Source organism: Chiloscyllium punctatum, chromosome 32, assembly GCF_047496795.1.
Source record: "Chiloscyllium punctatum isolate Juve2018m chromosome 32, sChiPun1.3, whole genome shotgun sequence".
Classification (NCBI taxonomy): Eukaryota; Metazoa; Chordata; class Chondrichthyes; order Orectolobiformes; family Hemiscylliidae; genus Chiloscyllium; species Chiloscyllium punctatum.
This window is the reverse complement of record NC_092770.1, coordinates 59,040,397-59,067,729: the sequence shown is the minus strand read 5'-3', so window position 1 is coordinate 59,067,729 and position 27,333 is coordinate 59,040,397. Positions and strand designations below refer to the sequence as shown.

The window sequence follows — 27,333 nt, the reverse complement described above, 5'->3', positions numbered from 1 at the left end:
AAAAGTAACAAAGAGGATTGATGAGGGAAGAGCGGTTGATGTGATCTATATGGAGGTCAGTACGGCATTCGACAAGGTTCCCCATGGTTAGCAAGGTTAGACCTCATGGAATATAGGGAGAACTAGCCATTTGGATACAGAACTGGCTCAAAGGTAGAAGACAGAGGGTGGTGGTGCAAGGTTGTTTTTCAGACTGGAGATCTGTGACCAGTGGAGTGCCACAAGGATCAGTGCTGGGTCCACTGCTTTTTGTCATTTTTATAAATGATTTTAGATGTGAGCATAAGAGGGATAGTTAGTAAGTTTGCAGATGACACCAAAATCGGAGGTGTAGTGAACAACAAAGAAGGTTAGCTCAGATTACAACGGGATCTTGATCAGATGGATCAATGGGCTGAGAAATGGCAGATGGAGTTTAATTCAGATAAATGCGAGGTCCTGCATTTTGCGAAAGCAAATCTTAGCAAGACTTTTACACTTAGTGGTAAGGTCCCAGAGAGTGTTGCTGAACAAAGAGACCTTGGAGTGCAGGTTCATAGTTCCTTGAAAGTGGAGGAGGCTGAGGGGGTGACCTCATAGAGGTTCACAAAATTATGAGGGGCATGGATAGGATAAATAGACAAAGTCTTTTCCCTGGGGTCAGAGAGTCCAGAACTAGAGGGCATAGGTTGAGGGTGAGAGGGGAAAGATATAAAAGAGACCTAAGGGGCACCTCTTTCACACAGAGTGTGGTACATGTATGGAATGAGCTGCCAAAGGAAGTTGTGGAGACTTGTACAATTGCAACGTTTAAAATCCATTTAGATGGGCATATGAATAGGAGAGGTTTGGAGGGATATGGGCTGGGTGCTGGTAGGCGGGACTAGATTGGGTTAGGATATCTGATTGACGTGGACGGGTTGGACCGAAGGATCTGTTTCCATGCTGTACATCTCTGACTCTATAACAACTGTGTGACTTACAAATTGCATAGTGCAGCACTGGTTGACAATTTCACCCAGTGTAAGATTAACCGTAGAACCATCTGCATTCTCAGATGGAAGAAGGGGACAGAGATACTTATTCAGCACAGTTGAGATGATATTTCCAAACCAGGAACGGATTTAATTTATATAAAATGTATCAGTAAACAGAATATAGTTTTCACAGAAATTGATCACAGACAATTAATTGTCTAATAGTTCAGGTACTATACAAGCAATCAAGAAGCGGGGCAGCTTCCCTGTGCTTATATGTGTAGTAACATGTTGGAAGTGTATTTGTTAGCCGGGGCTACGAAAACTAATGTGTCTGACTCTCTATAAATGAAAACTTACAAAGCTACCCTAACCTTCACTGGCTGACTATCTGAGGTTTACTAGAAGTTATTGGCACTACCTTTGGGTCAGTTATGCCAAATTTATGAGTGCTGTGTGTGCCCTTGGTTTACTCATGGTGTAGTCACACATTCCTAGTATGAATTGTGCCACACTCTACACTGCTGAGGTCATTAGCAAGGGTGTGGGGAGCTCCCACTGGACATAGACGGACTGGAGTAAGATCTTACACCAGTCAGTAGATTAGATGTTGATGCTGCTGCCTTTTTGGAGCTCAGTCTTCCAGCTATTGCCCTCTCTTATTCTCAAGCAGATAAACATAGACAGCAGGAGAAAGGACCGTGTTCCCCTAATACACACAGCCAATACAATCCAAAAAGATCTTGATCCCATCAGGTTAATTATTGATGATTTTCAATTGGCTACTGTGACATTTGCGCACAGGGTTGGTGCTACTTAGTCTTCTCAAGAACTACTAAAGTTCACAGGGAGTGTGGCAGCTCTAGATATATACCGTCTTCACTTCAAAACTTCCTCACAACTTAAGGGCTGTGTGGTATGTGGTATTGTCACTGCGTTAGTAATCCAGTAGTAATGCCCTGGCAACACATGTTCAAATTCTACAACAGTACTGATAGAATTTCTATGCAGACATCTGTAATATAAAGCTGTTATCAACGACCAGTGACCATGACAATCATCATTGATTGTTCTAAGAACCTATCTGGTTTAGGAATCCCCTTTAGGGATGAAAATCTGCTGTCCTCATCCAGGCTGACCTACATGTGACTCCAGATCTGCAGCAATTGGTTAACTCATAAATGCTCTCAGAAATGTCCCTAACAACACCAAGAGCAGGGACATAATTAGTAGATCAGTAATATATTGTCACTTGTATTTTTTACAAAAACAAATACAGTGAAATGTGTTTAAGTCACCATACCACAGTACCTATATTATTAAAAGAAGGCATACACAAGAAAAAAAAATTAAAATTTAAGACAAAGTCCATCTTAGTTCAACTCACAGCTCCTAGGTTCAGAAAAAGGCAATACTAGTTCTGAAAGCCGACAAAGCTGCCACCAAAGAAAAAGACCGCCACTGGAAACCAGAGCAGGATGCCAGGTTGAAATCACTTCATCGCTGAAGCCGCCACCAACCCAGATTGATCAAATCCCAGGCCATGCCACCGAAGCAGACCACCACCGGACATGACCACAATGGTTACAATGAACTGCTATCACCACCACAGCAGCTGTTCAAATCTAAGCAGAGCAGATGGTGAAATTTAAATTTGAAGAAATCTGGATGGCCTAATGGCAACCCTGTAACTACTGTTAATTGTCATGAAGAAAGCACATCTGGCTCACTAGTGTCTTTTAGGGAAGGAAATCTGCCATCCTTATCCAGTCTGGCCTACAGCAATGTGGTTGACTCTGGGCAATTAGATACAGTTAATAAATGCTGCATGCACCCCTCACCAGAATAGGACTTCTCTTAGAGTCACAGAGGCCAACCGTGATCCCAAACTAAACTAGTCCCACCTGCTTGTGCTTGCCCCATATCTCTCCAATCCTTTTTTACTCATGTAGTTATCCAAGTGGCTTTTAAATTTTAAAAGAATATTTTTGTTGATTTATAGACACTGTTTTCTGCTCTATATACATTTTTATGATCTGTAAAGATGTTACTTCACAACGAATCTGAAGAAAGGGTTCATGTTGAAGGTCATCAATGCTACCCAGTGACATTGTGAAAAAGAGGGATGAGATTCCCATAGGAGAATATAGGGAGATCGGAAATCAATTAAAAAGCTGAGCGTCAAAGATATCTATCTAGAATTGCTCCTAGTGTCACATACTTGAAAGGTAAAACTATAGGAGAATAAACTGTAGGAATGAGTGTTTGAAGAGATGATATAGGAGAATATCTTCTCAGGGGCTAGTATGGTTGAGTGGATTTAACTTAGAGGTGGATTTAACCATAGCAGGGAAATGGGAACCTGAGAAGAAACACAAGTAGGGAAAACAAAGTTGGAAACGGAAACGGAAAATAGAAAAATATAAAGCATATGTGGAAGGCAGAGGAAACAAGGGCTAATAGCCAATAGGGCCATAGTACAAAAAAAAGGTTTTAAAAAGTATAAAGTACTGCACCTGGGGTGGGGTGGGGAGGGGTGGGGTGGGTGGGGTGGGGTGGGTGTGGTGGGTGTGGTGGGGTGGTGGGGTGGGGAGAGGGGTGGGGGGAGGGGAGGGGAGGAGGGGAGGGGAGGAGGGGAGGGGAGGAGGGGTGGGGGGAGGGGAGGGGTGGGGGGAGGGGAGATGAGGAAACTGGTGAAATCAACGTTGATGCCTTATGGTTGGAGGGTCCCAAGGCAGAAAATGAGATGTTCTTCCTCCAGGTGTTGGGTGGCTAAGATTTGGCGGTGGAGGAAGCTCAGGACTTGCATGTCCTTGGCAGAGTGGGAGGGGAAGTTGAAGTGGTTGGCCACAGGTCGGTGGGATTGTTTATTGCATGTGTCCCAGAGATGTTCTCTGAAATGTTCTGCGAGTTGGCATCCTGTCTCCCCGATGTAGAGGAGACCACATCAGAATTAGTAACAATACTGCGTGAATGAATCCTTGAAATGTTTACAAGATGGTTTTTAGACCAACACGTTGAAAATCCAACTCAGGTAATAGGCCGTCCTAAGTTTAAGAGAAAGATGTTCATTAATAATTTGATTTTGAGAAGTCCTTTAGGGAAGAGTGAATACAACATGATAGAATTTTTCATTGATGTAGGAATATGTCAAATTGAGATATGTAGTGAAATATTCTAATCTGAACTAGGGTCCTAAATCTAAACAAAAGTAACCACGAAGCTGTGAGTGGAGAATTGCATTATACTAGAATAGCTGTAATATGTTGGGTAACTTCGTTAAAAGGTATGAAGTGGACAGTCAACAATATTCCTATTTAAGGAATGAATGCACGCATGAGTTATACATTACTTTCGGTGTAAAATTACAATAGGAACAAAGGCCTAACTACAATAACAAAAGAAATTATGATAGAATTCGATCCAAAGAGGAGACCTATAAAGTTTCTAGAAGTAGCAAGCTTGAGGATTGAAAGCAGTTAAGTTCAGCAAAGGAGGACAGAAAGATTGATTTTTGAACAGAAGAATAGATTATAAGAGTAAACCTGTAAGGAGCATAACAGCTAATTGTAATAGTTTGTATAACTATGTAAACAGAGAAAGGTTAGTGGCCTCACAGTAGGCTTGATAATGGAGAAGGAGAAAGTGGCAGAGCATTGAAGTAGTAATGAAAAGGATTGATGAGACAGAGCGGTGGACGTAATCCAAATGGACTTCAGTAAGGTGGTTGACAAGGTTCCTCATGGTAGAATGGTTAGCATGGTTAGATCACATGGAATACAGGAGACTAGCCATTTGGATACAGAACTGGCTCGAAGGTAGAAGACAGAGGATGGTAGTGGAGGGTTGCTTTTCAGACTGGAAGCCTGTGACCAGTGGTTTCCAACAAGGATTGGTGCTGGGTCCACTGCTTTTCGTCATTTATACAGTTGATTTGGATGTGAACATAGGAGGAATGGTTAATAAGTTTGCAGATGACACCAAAATTGGAGATGTAGTGGACAGCGAAGAAGGTTACCTCAGAGTAGTTTGGAATCTTGATCAGATGGGTCAATAAGCCGAGGAGTGGCAGGTGGAGTCTAATGTAGATAAATGTGAGGTGCTGCATTTTGGGAAAGCAAATCTTAGCAGGACTTATACACTTAATGATAAGGTCCTTGGAAGCATTGTTGAACTAAGAGACCTTGGAGTGTAGGTTCATAGTTCCTTGAAAGTGGACTCGCATGTAGACAGGATAGTGAAGGAGCATTTGGTATGCTTTCCTTTATTAGTCAGTGCATTGAGTACAGGAGTTGGGAGGTCATGTTACAGCTGTACAGGACATTGGTGAGGCCACTATTGGAATACTGTGAGCAATTCTGGTCTCCCTCCTATAGGAAAGATGTTGTGAAACTTGAAAGGGTTCAGAGAAGATTTGCAAGGATGTTGCCAGCGCTGGAGGGTTTAAGCTATAGAGAGAGGCTGAATAGGTTGAGGCTATTTTCCCTCGAGTATTGGAGGTTGAGGGGTGAACTTATAGGGGTTTATATAATCACGAGGGACATGGATAGAATAAATAGACAAAGTATTTTCCTAGGAGTGGGAGAGTCCAAAATTAGAGGGCATCAATTTAACGTGAGCAGGGAAAGATTTAAAAGGGACGTAAGGGGTAATGTTTTCATGCAGAGGGTGGTGTGTTTGTGGAATGAGCTGCCAGAGGAAGTGGTGGAGGCTGGTAAAATTACAACATTTAAAAGGCATCTGGATGGGTATATGAATAGGATGGGTTTGGAGGGATAAGAGCCAAATGCTGTTAAATGGGACCAGGATATCTGGTCGGCATGGATGAGTTGGACCAAAAGGTCTGTTTCCATGCAGTATGTCTCTATGACGCTATGACTCTAATTATTTTAGTTCTGATTTCACAGAAGAAGACATAAATAACTTACTAGAAGTGCTAGAGAACCAAGTGTCTATGGAAGAGGAATTGAAGGAAATTAGTATTAATTAAAAGACTGGTGTTGCATAAATTAATCAGACTGAAAGCTGATAAATCCCCAGGATCCAACAATCTACTTCCCAAGTTATTAAAAGGAGGTGACCATGGAAATAGTGGATGTGTTAGTTAGCATCTAAAATTCTGTGGATTCTGGAACAGTGTTGGCAGAGGGTGACAAATGTAACTTGGCTATTTAAAAGGAAGGAGGGAGAAAGCGAGGAATTATTGACCAGTCACTAATGTAACTAAAAGGTAAAATACTAGAGTCTGTCGTGAAGGATACAATAACAGAAAACTTAGAAAATGCAAATGGCATTACTGAAAGTTAACATGAATTTATGAATGGGATATTATGTTTGACTGGAGTTTTTGAGAACTTAACTAGCAAAGCAGATATGGCAGAACCAGTTGTTACTGTGTATTTGGATTTTAAAAAAATTTCCATGAAATTCTGCGAAAGGGGTTATTGTGCGAGATTTTTCGAAATCCCGAAATCCAAAAAGTTACGAAATCTGAAAACATTTTCATCAAGCTTTTCTTCTCATTAACAATGTTGTTTGACAAGCAAACAGTTAACCCAACTCCACACCCACTCGATGCATGTCACTCAGATGCAACATGGGTGGGCACAGCCCAGCACTGGCAGGCCTCAATTCTGTCTCAGGGCCCATAGTTCTCAAAGTGACTCTGCTGTTAGATAAGACGTTTTAAAATGTCACTGTCAAACTGTCACTTATTCTGAAATTCAAAAAGTTTTGAATTCCGAAAATCAGCGGGTCCTGAGTGTTTCAGATAAGGTTTGCGTCCCTGTACTATACTGACATGTATTGGGAATTGGTCAACAGACAGGAAATAGAGCGCATCATAGAATTCTTATGAAATGTGAACAGACCATTCAGTCCATCATGTCCACACCAATCCTCCAAACAGCATCCCACCCATTCAACCCCCCCTACCCTATACTTGTAACTCTGCATTTCCTATGGCTAATCCACCTAGCTTGCAGATCCCTGGACACAATGAACAATTTAGCATGTCCAATCCACCTAACCTGCACATCTTTGGACTGTAAAAGAAACTGGAACATAGAGAGGGAACCCACAAAGGGAATATGCAAACTCCACACAAGCATATGCCCGTGGCTGGAATTAAACCTCGGTCCCTGGCACTGTGAGGCAATAGTGCTAACTACTGACCTGTGTGCCACCCTATTAGGAAGAAATGGGTCTTTCTTCAGAGTGGAAGATGATGACTATGGATCAGTCCTTAGGGCTCAGCTATTCACAACATATATATAAATAATTTGGATGATGATACAGAACTAGGTGGGAGTGTGAGAGGTGCTTCAAGGTGATTTAGACAATTTGAAAATGTTTGGGAAAGTGAATGGCAAATGGGGTATAACATGGATTGTTGTCAAACTATTCACTTTGATGGAAATAGAACAGCAGAGTATTATTTAAATGGTGATAGATTGGGAAAGGCTAATGTACAGAGGAACCTGGGTGTCCTTGTATAAGAGTTACTAAAAACAAGCATACAGATTGACAAGCAGTTAGGAAGACAAGTGTCTATGTTGGCCTTTTGTTGTAAGAGATTTTGAGTACAGAGCAAAGAAGTTTTATGGAGGCTGTACAGGGCCTTAGTGAAACCATACTTGGAGTAGAGTGTGCAGTTTTGGTCTCGTTACCTGAGAAAAAGATGTACGTTCCACAGAGGAAATGCAGCAAAGGTTCAACAGATTAATTAAGGAATGGCAGGTTAATTATATAAGGAGACAGTGAGTCAACTGGGTCTGTATTCACTGGAGTTTCGAAGAATGAGAGGATCTCATAGAGATAAATAACATTTTGACAGGACTGCACAGCCTGCAGCAATGATGTTCCCCCTCGCTGGGACATTCTAGAACAAGGTGCCAAAACTTCTGGATGCTGCGGAGTCCATTTAGAACAGAGTTGAGGATATTTACTTTCCTCAGAAGGAGGTGAACCTGTGGAATTCTCTACCACCAGAAATCTATGGAAGACAACCTACTGAATACATATAAAAAAAGAAATAGATTTCTAGGCACTAAAAATGTCAAGAGTATGGAGAGAGAACAGGAGCATGACATTGGGATAGAAGATCAACCATGAATTTGCTGAGTAGCAGAGTGGGCTCATTGGCTAAATCTTTCTATGATGCACATTAGCTTGGGGTCAGTTGACCCTCTTGGTTTCACTGTTAATTTACAGGTCATGTGTTGCAGTGAATCACGTGAACATTTCTTGTTTCCTGAACAGCTTGGAGCTATATCGAAAGGTCGCAAACCTCCGGATCCTGGCCTGTGGTGGAGATGGAACGGTTTGTAATTTTAGCAAATTAAACATTTAATCTATAGGATCAAAAAGATGTGAACCAATTTGATCTTGTGCATGCTTGCTGTACTGTTTGCAGCTTCAGGGGTGTTACAGAAGCAGCAGTAGACTACTGGGTTCTTTGAACTTGCTCCACTTTTCAACGATCGTGGCTGATCTTATGCCTCAACACCATTTTTCTGTACTATCCCAAATCTTTCTTATCAAGATAGTTATCAATCTCTCAAACTTACTTAAGGTTTGATTCTTAATAGCCCTCGGAGTAGAAAATTCCAAAGATTTACCACTCTGGATGAAAAGACTTGCTCCTCATCTCAGTCCTAAACAGCCTGCCTCTGATTCTGAAGTGTGCCCACTGCTTCTAGACACCCACAGCCAAAGTGAAAACATCCTTCCTGTACCTACCCTGTCAAGTCCAGTAAACATTTCATAGATTTCAATGAAATCACCTCATATTTTTCTAAATTCCAGAGTCTCTTGTGCAAGAGAGTCCTGTCATCCTGGGAACCAGTCTAGTGAATTTCTGCTACACCCTCTCTGCGACAAAGACTTGAGGTTTTGGGTTAATTTTGCCCTCTGATTTTTCTTCCTGGGTGTATCTAGAAACCTGGCCCCGCTGAACCGAATTAATAAATCTAAGAGTCAGATGTGTGATGAAGTCATTTGTTTAGGAGTCATGGAACTAGCCTCAGTGCCCACTGTGCTGGTCTGTGATTTGATACTACCAAAATTCTTGCAGGCCTCAATGGGGTTTAAGTAGGAAAGATGAATTCTCAGCTAGAGGGGTCAAGAACCAGGGAGCACAGTCTCAGAGTTGGAGCAAAGCCATTTCAGACTGAGATTAGGAGGAATTGTTTTCACTCAGAGGCGAATGAATCTTTAGCCTTGAGAGGTGTGTAGGAGCAATCATGTTCAAGACAGAAATTGATAGATTTTTAGCCAAAAAGTATCAAGTGATGTGAGGATAGTCCGGAATGTGTTGTTGAGTCAGAGTGGTGGGAAGTGTTTGCTGGGATTTCCTGTGTCCATTGTTCAACGGAGTCACCCAACATAAGAGAAAATGTGTGGAAAAAAGTATGGTAAACTTCACTATCTGGTTAACATTAATGCAGAGCAAAAAAAAATCATCAGCTGTCTGACGTCCCTTTGCCACAATTTCACTAATTTCAGGTAAACTCTAGAATTAGGTTTAAACTATGCCACAGATAGGGCACTACATTTGTCTTATCAGCCCTCAAACAGGCCATTTGTCCTAAACATTAAGTTAAATAATGGCTGGCACGGATTCCTAACTTCAGTTACCAATCTCTGTCTGCTCCACATCTCCGGATACCTTTACTGAATAAATATTTATTGATTTAAGTCACGAAAACCCCAGGCAGTTTGGAAACGGTAGATTGTTGGAGGAAAGATTCCATCCTGTGTATGAGAAACTACTTCCTGATCATAATTTAAAAATAAAAGGTCACCCTTTAAAATAGAGATGAGGAGAAAAAGAATTCTCTCAGGTGGTTTTTGTAATTTTTTTTGTTTAATGTGCACTATTGGAGTGAGAAAAATAAATTGATATTTTTCTTTAAATAGTGGAATTTGGGAGTTCTCTGTCACTCACATTTTAACAGATTACGAGACGAGGCAAGCTTCTTTTGGGACTTTGGTTTAATTAACAGAGGGGTTCGACCTGCGGGGTCTTAAAAGTTTGGACAAATTTGAACAGACTTGGGGTAAGAAAGGTCCCAGCAGATTTAAACACTTGGTAATTAGTGTTCTAGATCTTTAAATAAAACTTAGGTGAGAAAATGTATTTAATTACAGTTGCTTGTAGTTGATTAAATTAAAAGTGAGGGAAGTGGCACTTAACATTGCGAAAGAGGTTCTGGGGTTTGAAGATGTTTCCCAAATTTGTCAAGAAAGTTTAGAAAGACAGAGGAAGGATATACTTTTAGAACTAGCAAGCAAGTTAGAATTAAGTTTCACTAGGGACAAAAAGAAAGCTGAAATTGTAATAGAGTTGGTCAAGCACTTAGGTGTATTAGAGAAACAGACAAGCACAGTAGAGTTGGAAAAACATAAATTGTAAATGAGGCAACTGGAGTTAGAAGATAATTAAACTAAACACCCAGAAAAGCTTGCCTTGGCTCGTAATCAGTTAGAATCCCAAATTCCACTATTCAAAGAAAAATAATCAATTTATTTTTCTAACTCTAATAGTGAACATTAAGCAAAAAATAACTATTCACAAATCCGAGTGCCCCCGCCCCCCCATCTCACTCCACCTTAACTACTTACTATCTTTGTAATTCCCTTCTTCAAAAGGCACTGGATATAAAATCTAAATATTTTTAAGGCAGAGGTACATATATTCTCGATTACCCAGGGGATGAAAGATTTATTGCAGATGTGTAGGAATGTAGATTTGAGTTTAAAATCAGATCAGCCATGACCTTATTGAAGGTAGATCAGGTTTGAAAGACTGAGTGACCTACTCTTGTTCATATGTTCATCTGACATTTTGTTACTAAATGGACTAGCTCTAATGTTGTAACAATATCCTTTCCTCAACCAGAGGAAATAGTTGCTTTGTATTTGCCAGAGAAAATACTTCCCTTGTTTTCAATACCTGAATCAAGGGAGAGGAGTGTGATGGCCCTTGATATCAGGGCCACATTTCACTAAGTGTGAAATGAAAGAGCCTTAGTAAATCAAAAATCAATAGGAATCGGGGCCAAACTGTCCAAAGATTGGAATACTCCTGACTCATTGGAAGCTGGTTGTGGTTGTTGGAGGTCAGTCACCTCCATTTCAGGACATTTCTGCAGGGGTTCTTCAGAATAGTGTCCTGTTGGTTTATCAATGACCTACCTTCAGTCATAAGGTCAGAAGTAGAGATGTTTGCTGATGATTGCTTTATTTTCACCACCAAACGTGACTCCTCAGATCATGTTCATATGCAACAAAACCTGGAAAAGATGCAGGTTTGGACTGAAAAGTGGCAAGTGTCACCTATTTTACAAAGATCTGTATCCCTCTGCTGCCTGCCCATTCATGTATGTCAGTAAAGTGACACTATCATGCCTGCCCCTAAGACTTCTGTTGGCAACACATTCTAGGTACCCACCACACTAGAACATAGAACGTTACAGTGCAGTACAGGCCCTTCGGCTCTCGATGTTGCGCTGACCTGTGAAACCACTCTGAAGCCCACCTAATTTATATCATTCCATTTTTATTCATATGATTATCCAATGACCATTTAAGTGCCCTTAAAGTTGGCAAGTCTACGACAGTTGCAGGCAGGGCATTCCATGCCCCTACTAGTCTGAGTAAAGAAACTACCTCTGACATGCCCTACATCTATCACCCCTCAATTTAAAGCTATGTCCCCTCGTGCTAGCCATCACCATCCAAGGAGAAAGGTTCTCACTGTCTACCCTATCTAACCCTCTGATTATCTTATGTCTAAATTAAGTTACCTCTCAACCTTCTCATGAAAAACAGCCTCAAGTCCCACAGCCTTTCCTCATAAGACCTTCCTTCATATCAGGCAACATCCTAGTAAATCTCTGAACCCTTTCCAACACTTCCGCTTCCTTCCTAGAATTCCATGACCAGAACTGTGCACAATACTCCAAGTGCAACCGCACCAGAGTTTTATTTTTGCTGCAACAACATGACATCATGGTTCCGAGAGTCAATCCCTCGACCAATAAAAGCTAACACATCGTATGCCTTCTTAATAACCCTATCAACTTGGGTGGCAACTTTTAGGGATTTCTGCACATGAACATAGATCTTGTTGCTCATCTAGACGACCAAGAATCTTACCATGAGCCCAGTACTCTTTCTACCCGTTGTTCCTTCCAAAGTGAATCACCTCACACTTCTCTGCATTAAACTCCTTTTGCCACCTCTCAGCCTAGCTGTGCAGCTTATCTATGCCCCTCTGAAACCTACTACATCCTTCGGCACTATCCACCAACCTTAGTGTCATCCGCAAATTTACTAACCCATCCTTCTACACCCTCATCCAGGTCATTTATAAAAGTATCAAACAGGAGTGAATCAAAACAGATCCTTGTGATTCACCACAAGTAACAACTCCAGGATGAACATTTCCCATCAACCACCATCCTGTGTCATCGATCAGCTAGCTAATTTCTGATCCAAACTGCTAAATCACCCTCAATCCCATGCCTCCATATTTTGTGCAATAGTCCACTGTGGGAAACCTTATCAGACACCTTACTGAAATCTATATACACCACATCAACCGCTTTACCCTCATCCACCTGTTTGGTCACCTTCTCAATGAACTCAATAAGGTTTGAGGCACAACCTACCCTTCACAAAACCGTATTAACTATCCCTAATCAACTTATTCCTTTCTAGATGATTATAAATCTACTGTTTTAACCTTTTCTAACACTTTGCCCACAACTGAAGTATGGCTCACAGAGGTATAATTACCAGGGTTGTCTCTACTCCCCTTCTTGAACATGGAGACATTTGTGATCCTCTAGTCTTCAGCACTATTCCTGTCGACAATGACAACAGAAGGATCAAAGCTAAAGGCTCTGCAATTTCCTTCTGAGCTTCCCAGAGAATCCTAGGATAAATCTCTATTTCACTTTCCAGAATTGCTTAAACCTCCTCATTGTGAACCTCAGTCCTGTCAAGTCTAGTAGCCTGTAACTCTATATTCTCCTCAACAACTTTGTCTTTTTTCAGTGTGAATACTGACAAAAAGAATTCATTTAGCACTTCCCCAAATTCTCAGACTCCATGCAACAACTTCCCACTACTGTCCTTGATTGGCCCTAAATCTTATTCTAATCATTCTTTTATTCCTGATACACTGACAAAAAGCTTTAGGGTTTTCCTTGATCCTATCTGCCAACGACTTCTCCTGTCTCCTCCTGGCTCTTCTTCGCTCTCTCTTTAGGTCTTTCCTGGCTAACTTGTAACTCTGAAGCACCCCAACTGAGCCTTTATGTCTCATTCTAACATAAGCCTCCTTCTTCTGGACAAGAGATTCAAACTCTTTAGTAAACCATAGCTCCCTCACTCAACCACTTCTTCCCTGCCTGACAGGTACATACTTATCAAGGACACGCAGTAGCTGTTCCTTGAACAAGCTGCACATTTCAATTGTGCCCATCCCCTGCAGTTTCTTTCCTCATCCTATGCATCCTAAATCTTGCCTAATCATATCATATTTGCCATCTTTAACTATTACCCTGCAGTATGTACCTATCCCTTTCCATTGCTAAAGTAAACATAACCGAATTGTGGTCACTATCACCAAAATGTTCACCTACCTCCCAATCTAACACCTGGCTGGGTTCATTCCCTAGTACCAATTCCAATGTGGCCTCGCCCCTTGTTGGCCGGTCTACATACTGTGACAGGAAACCCTCTTGCACACATTGGACAAAAACTGACCCATCTAAAGTTCTTGAACTGTAGTATTTCTAGTCAATATTTGGAAAGTTAAAGTCCCCCATAACAACTATTCTGTTATTCTCACTACTATCGAGGATCATCTCAGTACTGAAACCTGTAAAAACCATTCCTGTCCCTGCTCTATCCATGTCTCTGAAATGGCCACAACAGCGAAGTCCCAGGTACCAACACATGCTGCAAGTTCACCCACTTCATTCCAGACGCTCCTGGCGTTGAAGTAGACACACTTCAAACCACCTGCTTGCTTGCCAGTGTACTATCAACACCAAATATCCGACCTCACTACTCTCAACCTCCTGGACACTGGAACTACAATTCAGGCTCCCATCCCCCTGAATTAGTTCACCCTTTCTGAAGAGCATTAGCAAATCTTCCCCCTCCCCCCCCCCCCCCCCCCCCAGGAATCTTCTCTCTCCTTATTCCTTGCCTCGCTAGCACGTGGCACAGGTAACAAACCAGAAATAACAACTCTGTTCTAGCTCTAAACTTCCAGACTAACTCCTTGAGTTTCTGCCTTTAATTCCCCATCCTACCTATGTCGTTAATGCCTATGTGGACCACGACTTGGGGCTGCTCCCCCTCCCACTTAAGGATCCCGAAAACATGATCAGAGATGTCACGAACCCTGGCACCTGGGAGGCAACACACCAACTGTGAATCTCTCTCGTTCCCACAGAACCTCCTATCGGTCTCCCTAACTGGAGTCCCCAATATTGACTGGGTATACTATAATTCAAGTAGTTTAGATAGGTCAGATTTTGTTCAACATGTCCAGGAGAGTTTTCTAACATAAGTATGTAGACAGGCTAAGGGATGATGCCATTATTGGACAATGCCATACTGGGGAATGAACCCAACCAGGTGTTAGATTTGGAAATAGGTGAGCAGTTTGGTGTCAGTGACCACAATTCAATTATGTTTACAAATGCAATGGGCAGGGATAGGTAAATACAGCAGGGAAAGAAGTATAACTGGGGGAATGGCAATTATGATGCGATTAGGCAAGATTCAAGATGCATAGGGTGGGGAAGGAAACTGCAGGGGATGGACACACTTGAAACATGGAGCTTAATCAAGGAACAAGTATGGTAGTTCCTTGATAAGTATATACCACCTATCAGGCAGGGAAGTAGTTGTTGAGAGAGGGAGCCATGGTTTACTAAAGAAGTTGAAGCGCTTGTCGAGAAGGAGGTGGCGGCTTATGAGAGAATGAGGCATGAAGGCTTAGCAAGGGGATTGAGAGTTCTAAGTTAGCCAGAAAAGATCTAAAGAGAGGACTAAGAGCAGCCAGGTGGGAATATGAGAAGTTGTTGGCGAATAGGATCAAAGAAAATGTTAAGGCCTTCTATAGGTATATCAGGAATAAAAGAATGACTAGAATAAGATTAGGGCCAATCAAAGACAGTAGTGGGAAGTTGTGTGTGGAGTCTGAGGACATAGGAGAAGCACTTAATGAATATTTTTTGCCAGTATTCACATTGGAAAAGAGCACTTAGTGAGAATACAGAGATACAGGCTACTAGATTAGATGGGATTGCAGTTGACAAAGAGGAGGTTTTAGCAATTTTGGAAGATCTGAAAATCGATAAAATCCCTGGGCCAGATGGAAATTAATATCGGATTCTCTGGGAAGCCAGGGAGGAGATTGCAGAGCATTTGGCTTTGATCTTTATGTCAAGACTGGAGGATAGCAAATGTTGTTCCCTTGTTTAGGAAGGGGAGTCAGGACAACCCTGGTAATTATAGGCCAGTGAACCTTACTTCAGTTGTGGGTAAGGTGTTTGAAAAGGTTATAAGAGATAGGACTTATAATTATCTGGAAAGGAATAATTTGATTAGGGATTTGCAAGGTTTGTAGCTCAGGTTGAGGTTTAGGGTGTAGGTTTGCTCACTGAGCTGTAGGTTTGATATCCAGACATTTCATTACCTGGCTAGGTAACGTCATCAGTGGCGACCTCCAAGTGAAGTGAAGCTGTTATCTCCTGCTTTCTATTTATATCTTTCTCCTGGATGCGGTTCCTGGGGTTTGTGGTGATGTCATTTCCTGTTCGGTTTCTGAGGGGTTGATAGATGGCATCTAGATCAATGTGCTTGTTTATGGCACGGTGGTTGGAGTGCCAGGCCTCTAGGAATTCTCTGGCATGTCTTTGCTTAGTCTGTCTCAGGATAGATGTGTTGTCCCAGTCAAAATGGTGGGTTTTTTCATCCATATGTAGGGCTATGAGGGAGAGGGGGTCGTGTCTTTTTGTGGCTAGCTGGTGTTCATGTATCATGGTGGCTAACTTTCTTTCTGTTTGTCCTACGTAGTGTTTGTGGCAGTCCTTGCATGGAATTTTATAGATGATGTTGGTTTTGTCCATGGGTTGTACTGGGTCTTTTAAGTTTGTTAGTTTTTGTTTGAGTGCTACTAGGATTCCGAGGGGTCTCAGTAGTCTGGCTGTCATTTCTGAAACTTCTTTGATACCATATATAGGGATACCATAGGGATAGTCAACACGATTTAGTAAAGGGTAGGTCGTGCCTCACTAACCTTATTGAGTTCTTAGAGAAGGTGACAAAACAGGTGGATAAAGATAAAGCAGTTGATGTGATGTATATGAACTTCAGTAAGGTGTTTGATAAGGTTCCACACAGTATAATGCATAAAATAGAGTTTCGGGATTGAAGGCAATTTAGCAGTTTGGATCAGAAATTGGCTAGCTGAAAGAAGAGAGGGTGGCAGTTGATGGGAAATGTTCATCGTGGAGTTCAGTTACCAGTGGTGTGTGGCAAGGATCTGTTTTGGGGCCACTACTGTTTGTCATTTTTATAAATGATCTGGATGTGGGCGTAGAAGGATAAGTCAATAAATTTGCAGATGACACCAAGGTAGGCAAAGTTGTGGATAGTGTCGAAGGATGTTGTGGGTTAGAGAGACATAGATAAGATGCAGGGCTGGGCTGAAAAGTGGCAAGTGGAGTTTAATGCAGAAAAGTGTGAGTAGTTCATTTCAAATAATTAACTGGAATGTGGAGCACTGGGCTAAAGGTAAAATTCTTGGCAGTGTCAATGAACAGAGATGTTGGTCTCCAGGTTGATTAATTCGTTGAAAGTTGCCACTTAGGTTGATAAGGTTGTTGAGGTGGCATATGGTGTGTTGACGTTTATTGGTCAGGAATTGAGTTTTGGAGCCACAAAGTCATACTTCAGCTGTACAAGACACTGATAAGGCCACACCTAGAGTATTGCGTACAGTTCTGGTCACTGCATTATAGGAAGGATGTGGAACCTTTGGAAAGGGTTCAGAAGAGCTTTACTGGGATGTTGCTTGATATGGAAGGAAGATCTTATGAGGAAAGGCTGAGGGAATGGAGGCTGTTTTCATTGGAGAGAAGGTTGAGAGGTAACTTGATTGAGACAAAAGATAATCAGAGGGTTAGATAGGTTGGACGGAGAGCTTTTTTCCTTGGTGAAGGCTAACATGAGGGGACATAGATTTTGGACAGATATCAACGGTGGTTTCTTTACTCAGTAGTAGGGGCATGGAACAGCCTGCCTGTGTCAGTAGTAGATTCGCTGACATTAAGGGCATTTAAATGGGCATTGGACATGTACAATTAATGGAATACTGTAGGTTAGATGGACACCAGATTAATTTCACAGGTCGGCGCAACATCGAAGGCCAAGGAGACTGTACTGCGCTGTAACGTCATATGTTCAATCACTAATGCTCTACTCTTCTCCCCCCTTTCCTACTGAGCAGCAGGCACAGACTCTGCCAGAGATCTATACCCCATGTCTTACCCCTGGTAAGTCATCTCCAACAGTATCCGAAACCGTATACTTGTTATTGAGGGAACGGCTGCAATGGATCCCTGCACTGTCTGCCGGTTTCCATCCCTGGCCTGTAACCCATCTGTCTTTTTCTTGTACTGGAGGTGTGACTACTTCCCTGTAACTCTTATCAATAACCCCCTCTGCCTCCTGAATGACTTGAAGTTTATCTAGCTCCAGTTCCCTAACAATTTTCAAGGAGCTGGAGCTGCACTTGGGTGCACTTCCTGCAGATGAAGTCAGCAGGGACACGAGTGGTGACCTTTACCTCCCACATTCTGGAGGGGAAACATTCAACTGCCCTAACCTCCATTGAACACTATTCCAAATGCCCAAAAGAGATTATTGAAAAATAAAATTACCTTACCAATCTGGCACATAGAACTGTTTTTGGTTAAAGGAAGAGGATGGGTAGGAGACAGTACTTAAGTAAAAGGTAGTGTGTAAAGAACTTTCCATGCATTTTTCCCCTCTCACTTTGAACTCGTGACCCTTAGTAATTGAGTCCCCCACTCTCAGAAAAAGCTTCTTGCTATCCTCTGTCATACCCGTCAGGATTTTGTAGACCTCAATCAGGTTCCCCCTCAACCTTTCTAATGAAAATAATCCTAATCTACTAAACCTCTCTTCATAGCTGGCACCCTCCGTACCAGGTAACATCCTGGTGAACCTCCTCTGCACCCTCCCCAAAGCATCCATATCTTTTTGTTAATGTGGCAAAGAACTGTACACAGTATTCCAAATGTGACTGAACCAATGTCTTATATACAGTACCCCATCCAATGAAGGAAGGAAAGCATGCCATATGCCTTCTTTACCACTCTATCAATCTGTGTTGAAAATGTGTTGCTGGAAAAGCGCAGCAGGTCAGGCAGCATCCAAGGAACAGGAGAATCGACGTTTCGGGCATCAGCCCTTCTTCAGTTCACCTGTTCCTTGGATACTGCCTGACCTGCTGCGCTTTTCCAGCAACACATTTTCAGCTCCGATCTCCAGCATCTACAGTCCTCACTTTCTCCTCGAAGATATCAACCTGTGTTGCCACCTTCAGGGAACAGTGAACCTGAACACCCAGATCCCTCTGTACTTTTCCATTTACTATAAAGTTCACTCTTGAATTGGATCTTCCAAAATGCATCACCTTGCATTTGTCCAGATTAAACTTCATCTGCCATTCCTCTGCCCAACTCTCCAATCTATCTATATTCTGCTGTATTCTCTAACAGTCCCCTTTATTATCTGCTACTCCAATCTTAGTGTCATCTGAAAACTTCGCTAATCAGGAGGAGAAAGCAAGAACTGCAGATGCTGGATATCGGTCAAGAGTGTGGTGCTGGAAAAGCACAGCAGGTCAGGCAGCATTCACGAAGCAGGAGAATAGACATTTCAGGCATAAGTCCTTCATCAAGAATGAGGCTTGTGTGCTAGGGGGCTGAGAGAGATAAATAGGAGTGGGTGGGGCTAGGGGTGAAGGTAGCTGAGAATGCAATAGGTAGATGAAGGTGGGGGAGAAGGTGATAGGTCAGAGAAGAAAGAAGGTGGAGCAGATAGATGGAAGAGAACAGACAGGTCGAGAGGGCAGTGCAGAGTTGGAGGCTTGGGACTGGGATAAGGTTGAGGGAGTGGCGTTGAGGGGAAATGAGGAAACTGGTGAAATCCACATTAGTCCCATGTGGTTGAAGGGTTCCAAGGTGGAAGAGGAGTCATTCCTCCCCCAGGTGTCAGGTAGTTAAGGTTTGGCAATGGAGGCGGCCTAGGACCTGCATGTCCTTGGTGGAGTTTCATCTACCTATTGCATTCACAGCTGTATCCATTACACCCAATGTGGTCTCCTCTACACTGGGGAGAGGGGACATCAACTTGTGAATCGTTTCAGAGAATATCTCTGGGGCACCCACAAACCCCACTGCCCTGTGGCTGAACACTCCATCTTCTCCTCCCACTCCACCAAGGACATGCAGGTCTTAGGCCTCCATTGCCAAACCTTAACGACCTGACAACTGGAGGAAGAGAGAGTCATCTTCCACCTTGGGACCCTGCAACCACATGGGATTAGTGTGGATCTCACTAGTTTCCTCATTTCCTCTCCCCCACTCCACCCTATCCCAGTCCTAAGCCTCCAATTTGGCACCACCCTCTTTGCCTGTCCATCATCTTTCCCATCTATCCACTCATCCTCCTCTCTGACCTAACACCTCCCGCACAACCATCTACCTACCTCCTAGCCCCTCCTCCCCTCCCCCCCTCCCAGCCCACAAGCCTCATTCCCAATGAAGGCAATATGCCCGAAACATCGATTCTCCTGCTCCTTGGATGCTGCCTGACCTGCTGCACTTTTCCAGCAACACATTTTTAAACCTGTATAAAGGTTATCCCTCAACCTCTGAGGCTCCAGGAAAAACAGCCTCCAGCTTGTTCAGCCTCTCCCTATAGCTCAAATTCTCCAACCCTGGCAATATCCTTGTAAATCTTTTCTGAACCCTTTCAAGTTTCACAACATCTTTCTGATAGGAAGGAGACCAGAATTGCACACAATATTCCAGCAGCGGTCTAACTAATGCCCTGTATAGCCACAATATGACCTCTCAACTCATGTACCCAATACTCTGACCAATAAAGGAAAGCATACCAAACACCTTCTTCACTATCCTATTTACCTGCAACTCTACCTTCAAGGAACTATGAACCTGCACTCCAAGGTCTCTTTGAGACGTTATGAATGCTTCCTTTTTCCTCTTAGCTAGTCTCACAGTTTCACCTGTCATCTATGATTCCCTAATCTTGCCATTTCTATCCCTCATTTTCACAGGAACATGTCTTTCCTGTACTCTAATCAACCTCTGTTTAAAAGTCTCTCACATATCAAATTGGATTTACCTTCAAACAGCTGCTCCCAATCTACATAACAGATTGCCAATGGCTCATTGCTGGAATCAATCATAGGAATCAGTGATAATCTGTTCCCCCTGAGTCTCAATACATTATTCCTAGCATAAGATAATGTTTCACAGCCTGACTTGGAATTTTAAGCTTCCTCAAAACTTGTTACAGTACTATTGCTATAAACTTGATGAATCTTTATCTTTCAATGGTAAGATAAAAATTTGCATTTAATTCCTTAGCTACCAATTGTTTCCTGAACCGTCTGAAGCTAAACCAGACTGTTTGCAATCTTATTTGATTGCAGGATGAGCTATTGACCACATATTTAAGAATACCTATTTCCACCTAGTACCCACCTCTGCCTCTTCCTCAGTTTACCTACTGCAGAAGCCCTCATAGATATCCTTCTTACCTCCAATCTCGACTTTTCTACATACTCCTAGCTAGCCTCCCTCATTCTACTTTTGTTTCCTGCTGCTCGACTTGCAACAAGTCCCATTCCTCTGTGCTCACTGACGCAAATCAGCTCTCAGACAGGAAAAGCTTGCATTTTGTTTTCAAATTCACTGTGGCCTTTCCTTATCTTGTGATATCCTCCAATCCCTCAACCTTCTTGACTTGTCTAATTCTAGCTTCTCTACCAACTCTAGTCAGGGCCTTTTTTTTAATAAGCAGCATCTCTGCCTCTGATTCACAAACTCCACCGATTAAAGATAGCTGCATAATGCAGCCAAGTAGGCTGATTATCATCCTACAAATCCATCTAACATATGCCAATAGCAGGCATAAGAGCAGAGAGATGGGAAAATATTGGAGTTTCTACCATCACTGTCCTTAGTTCTACATTTCAACATGCACGTGGCAATGGCAGCTCAGACTTCCTGAGTGAACTGGAGCATTCCAGCACGAAACATTCCTGATTTTAGTTTCTCCACCATTGGTGACTGTGCCTTGTGGCCTACATCGCAAACTCTTGAATTCCCTCCCAAAGCCCCTTTGTCTCTTAAGCTCTCTTTTTATCTTTATTTAAGCCAGTACCTGTTTGACCAAGATATGGCCATCTGTTTAATATCTTCCTCTGTGGCATTTGTTTTGCTTTATAATGTGCCTGTGGAGCACATTGGGTTACTTTGTTAAACTAAAGTTGCTACTTTCTTGAGCAGTGCCTTTGGATAAAATGACCTTACATTCACAGATGGAACAGGTACTATGTGGAACATGTAGGATCCCACTAAAGTGTAGCTATAGTGACTGAAAGGAATGAGGTTCACTTGGCAGGATTGTGTCTGTTGGGAAATCATCCTTCAAGTTGCAGAAGGACATAAGACTTGTGAGCAGGATCCTTTATTCACTATTTACACCACATATGTTAATGAGAAGGAGACAGCAGTCTTAGAACCCTGATGGCTCTGGTTTCAAATATCCACATCTGCATCTGCATCAATATGACTGATGTTGACTATTTATTAGTATATTAGCACTTGACCATTATTGAACAGTTTTAAGGAGAATCTTTAAAAGAACAAGAGAATCCTCACCCAGTAGTCATCTTGAGTCCTGCAGAATTAACTTGTCAATTCAGCCCAAATTAGTGTCAAGTTGGGCTCAATTCATAATACTGGTGCACACCCACTGAGAACCGGATTGAGACTCGCAGAAGTGCACGCTCAGTGAAAATTATTTCTTCATTTTATTTCTTCACTCTTCTGGTTCTGGTTGAGAACAAAATATAAGATCTGAGCTGAGCTTTGAGGTAAAAACTTTAAAGGGGCAAGCTTGTACTGCAAAATGTTTCTTGATTTGACATGCATGACGATGACAGACATTGAGGCTGAACATCTTTATTTCGACTGGTGATTTCATTTTTAAAAAAATATTCTGTCCAGGTGGGCTGGATTCTTTCCCTGTTGGATGAACTACAACTGAATCCCCAGCCTCCAGTCGCGGTGCTTCCACTTGGTACAGGAAACGACCTGGCTCGTACCCTCAACTGGGGAGGGGTAGGTACATCCTTCAACAGTTCCACCTGAAAGATAGAGAATGGTGTGTGGTATAGCCTGGCTGTCAAAGCGATGGTGTAAAGTATGAAGGGGACTCTGAATAACAGTGAAAAAAGGTCTAGAACTTCCTTTGTAATGACTTTGACGGGCTGTTATAAGGGGTTGCCTACCGAGAGTGATTGAGGAATATTTAATAACAATTTCTCAAAAGAAATTGAATGAATACTTGAAGGTGAAAACATTTGTAGAGTTAGAGGACAAAACTGGTGCGGCCAATAATTAGATCTGTTTAAGATCAGTCAGGTCATTAGTGAAGAGATAGCGGTGTTGTAGTAATGTCATTGGACTGGTAATAATATTACCACTATGGGTTAGGGTTAGGAAAGAAATGGCCTAGTAGTTTATCGCTAGACTATTGATCCAGAGAGACAGGTAACCCAGGTTTTGAATTCAATAATAATCTGGAATTAAGAGTTTAATGTTATTGATTGTTGTGGAGAAAACCCATCAGGTTCACTACTGTTTCTCGGGGGGAATATCTGTCATCTTTACCTGGTCTGTGACTCCAGACCCATAGCAATTTGGTTGACTCCTAACTTTAATGATCAGCAATAACTGCTGGCATTGCCATAATGCCCACATCCTATGAATGAATAAAACATAGATTGAGACTGAGTCTCTCTCTATGAGCAGTGTGTAGATACTACAGTGTATTCCTGGGGTAGCTATATTAATGCAGATGTTGCCGTTGTGCCATCAGCGCTCCAGATTCCGTGCCTTAATTGTACATTCTTGGGTCTTTATCGGAAAGAAACCCTCCAGCGTATTTTTGCTCTTTCTGGCTATGGGTTTATCAATGTTTTCTTTTAATTTCTGATAGGAAATTTCATGCAGGCCACTGAAAGGAGGGAGGAAGTCTCTAGTGTCTCTAGTGAAACCGTGGGATTCAACTATCATCGGACTGAATCTATACGGCACTTGCTCAAAGATTGATATATCCTTCCTATGGTATGATGCCTAAAGGGACTGGACATTTGGGCATACAAGTCAACCTTGAAGCCCTGAAAGCCAACATTCTTAATTATCCTTGGATCTGAGCAGCTTGCTGGGCTATAAAGAATCACCCGCATTGCTGCAGGTCTGGAGTCCCGTGTAGGGCATGTAAGGATGACAGATTTCCTTTTCTAAAGCATATGAATGAACTTGATGGGTCTAAACAACAATCAATAGTGGCTTTAGGCTACCTTAAGGCTAGTATTTCAATTCCAGATTTTTATTGAGTTCACATTTTACTTTCTGCTATGGTGGGATTTGAACCCATGACCCCAGAACTTAACCACTACACCATCATCTCCCCCTTATAAGCTGAATGTATGCATAAGTAAGACCTTTAGGCCTGACAAATGAGGTCAGCATGTATGCTGGGTTGATTTATATGCAGCAACATAGGGTATTCACAATACACCAGGTGTAGTCTAACTTTAATAACTAGAGCGTGACTTCTACCCCCCCCCCACGTCTTGTCCTCTATATATAAAAAAGAGTATTCCATTAGCCTTTTTGATTATTTTCTATACTCCTTGCGTGGGAAGCAATCAGCAACCTAGGTAGGCGTATCTAGTCTTCCTAACTTGCAGTAGTAATCACCCATGTTGAGTTACAAATGTGATTCACTTCCATCTGTGAAGCTGTCAAAAATAAACTCTGCGGCTCTTATTTCAATCATTTATAAACAATTTCAAGGATGGGCAACAAATGCTAGCCTAGTCAGCGATGCCTGCATCCTATGAACAAATATGAAAAATTTCACGCAACGTTTCCAATACTTCCATACATTGGCACCTCATTTCGGTTGGTATCTAAATGCATAATGGGAAAAGGTTTGAGTTCTAGAGTCATAGAGATATATGGCACGGAAACAGACCCTTCTGTTCAATTCGTCCATGCCAACCAGATATCCTAACCTAATCTAGTCCCATTTGCCAGCACTTGGCCCATATCCCTCTAAACCCTTCCTATTCATTTACCCATCCAGATGCCTTTTAAATGCTGTAATTGTAACAGCCTCCACCATTTCCTCAGTCAGCTCATTCCATACATGCACTGGCCTCTGTGAAAATGTTGCCCCTTAGGTCCCTTTTTGTATCTTTCCCCTCTCACCTTGAACCTAAGCCCTCTAGTTCTGGACTCCCCCACCCCAGGGAAAAGATCTTGTCTATTTATCCTATCCATGCCCCTCATAATTTTGTAAACCTCTATAAGGTCACCCCTCAGTTCCAGGGAAAACAGCCAAGCCTATTCAGCCTCTCCCTATGGCTCAAATCCACCAACCCTGGCAGCATCCTTGGAAATCTTTTCTGAACCCTTTCAAGTTTCACAACATCCTTGTGTTTGGTTTGACGGGATGAATAAAGCACTGTACCTGTTCTTTGACTTTGTACCTGGTATTTGGCTGTGAACTCTCACATTGCCATTCTCATAACAGACATTTATCTAAGTCTGCAGCATTGACTGAGGCACTTGGGGAGATGATACAGTTAGTTCTTTCTATGTCACAGGGGTACACAGATGAACCAGTCTCAAAGATTCTCTGCCACGTAGAGGAGGGTAATATAGTCCAACTCGACCGTTGGAACATCCACCTTCAGAATAACCTCCAGCTCAACCAAGATGATGCTGAAGAAGGCACTCAGAAGGTAACTGCAGCTGCTAGCTTTACTGACTTTTATACAAATCTTTACCATTTTCTGTAAGATTCTTTTGAGGGTTAGGGTTTTTGTTTGAGTGTTGTGATGTGTTGTTTGTAAGTGACAAAACTGAGGACAGTGCAGAACAGCACCAATATGGAATAAAATACAAACAAAGCTGAAGTAAGTGGTTATGATTTGGAGATGCCGGTGTTGGACTGGTGTGTACAAAGTTAAAAATCACAAAACACCGTCCAACAGATTTAATTGGAAGCACACTAGCTTTCGGAGCGACGCTCCTTCAGGTGATTGTGGAGGGCTCAATCGTAACACAGAATTTATAGCAAAAATTTGCAGTGTGATGTAACTGAAATTATACATTGAAAAATTGATTGTCTGTTAAGCCTTTCATCTGTTAGAATACAGTGATAGTTTCACTTCTTTCATGTGTAAATCACAAAACCATTTTTTTTAAAGTTGCATTCTCGGGTTAGCTGTTAACAGTGGTGATAGCGAGACAATATGTTGAAGGTGTTAGCCCCCCGTGTTCTCTGTCTATGACCTGATGTTTAGATTGATTCTAATCTAAAAAGTGAGATAACCGAGTTTTACGTAAATTCATGCAGTTTTTGAGCTCAGAGTTCTACATGAATGTATGCAGTTTTTGAGCAAAGTGCAATGTAACTCTGCAAGTACAAATTCACCACACAAAATATATGTGTGCATGTGGGTCTTTGTCTGTCTGTCTGTGTGTGTGTGTCTGTCGGGTGGGGGTTGTGAGTGTGAGAAAGTGTGTGTGTGGTTCAGAGTGTCTTAAGTCTGTGAGGGGGTGCATGTGTGGGAGTGTGTGTGTCTATAAGGGTGTGTGTGGGTGTCTGTGTGCGCGTCTGTGTGTACCTGTGTCCGTGTGTATGTGAGAGTGTGTGTGTGTAGGAATATCCATGTGTGTGTGTGTGTGTGTGTGTGTGTAGTGCAATGGTGATCGCCTATAATGTGACATGAACCCAAGGTCCCGGTTGAGGCCCTCCCTATGGGTACCGAACTTAGCTATCAGCCTCTGCTCAGCCACTTTCCTCTGCTGCCTGTCCCGAAGTCCACCTTGGAGGATGGTCACCCGAAGGTCCGAGGCTGAATGTCCTGGACTACTGAAGTGTTCCCCAACTGGGAGGGAACCCTCCTGTCTGTTGATTGTTGTGTGGTGCCCATTCATCCGTTGTCGCAGCCTTTGCTCGGTTTCCCCAATGTACCATGCCTCCGGGCATCCTTGCCTGCAACGTATAAGATAGACAACGTTGGCTGAGTCACATGAGTACCTGCCACGTACAAGGTGGGAGGTGTTCCCACACGTAATAGTGGTATCTATGTGCACAATCTGACACGTCTTGCAGCGTCCACCATGACAGGTTTGTAAGGAGTTGTCCTGAGAGCCGGGCAGTTTGCTACGAACAATGATCTGTTTGAGGTTTGGCGGTTTACGAACCCACTTAGGTCGACCTACAACACAGATTATGCAGAGAGACTTTGCCACTGCACCTCTCGTAAACTTCTCAATCATCTTGTGCACCAACTCTACAGCAGGCGCCACAACCTTGAAATTCAGATGGAGTCCACACACACAGCCTGCACACAGGATACATCAGTACAATTACATGACATTGCCAAACAGACAAGGCGACAAAACTTCATCACATCATGCACGGCAAGAACAAAAAACTGGAGAAGCTTGGCATACTTACCAGTAATAGCAAAGCCCGCCCTGGAACCACAGTAGACAACATTATCACTGCGGGGAAGTCTATTGTCAACTTATCGGACCACACCCTTCGACCGGAAGAGATTGAAGTCCTGAGTAGGGGTCTCAACTTCTGCCCCACCACCAAAATGGACCCGTTGGTTCTGGCAGCAAACACAGAGGAGTTCATCAGACAAATGAGACTCCGGGAATTCTTTCAAGGTGCCGGCAGTGATCCCACTGAGCCCACTGATGAACTAGAACAGTCATCACAGGGATCTGTAGAGGAGCGACCAAAGAAGGTGTCAACATGGACCCCACTGGAGGGCCGCTGCCCTGGGCTTGACATGTATGCTCAAACTGTCAGGAAGTATATAAATGCCAGATTCATCAGCCGTACCCACAAGGTAGAGCAAAACATCACCCGTTTACAACGCAATGCCATCCAGGCTCTCAAAACCAAT

General features: G+C 42.6%; 1 protein-coding gene across 7 annotated transcripts in view; it reads left to right on the top strand.

The window, feature by feature from the left end:
* The window catches only part of dgki (diacylglycerol kinase, iota), a 235,012-nt gene that overhangs the window by 118,474 nt on the left and 89,205 nt on the right, over nucleotides 1–27,333 (top strand). For all 7 annotated transcript variants that reach the window (XM_072552477.1, XM_072552472.1, XM_072552476.1 and 4 more), the window contains 3 exons: nucleotides 8,217–8,277; nucleotides 22,337–22,450; nucleotides 25,009–25,146. In XM_072552477.1, coding sequence (XP_072408578.1) covers nucleotides 8,217–8,277; nucleotides 22,337–22,450; nucleotides 25,009–25,146 — 313 coding nt within the window. The remainder of the gene's footprint in view (nucleotides 1–8,216; nucleotides 8,278–22,336; nucleotides 22,451–25,008; nucleotides 25,147–27,333) is intronic.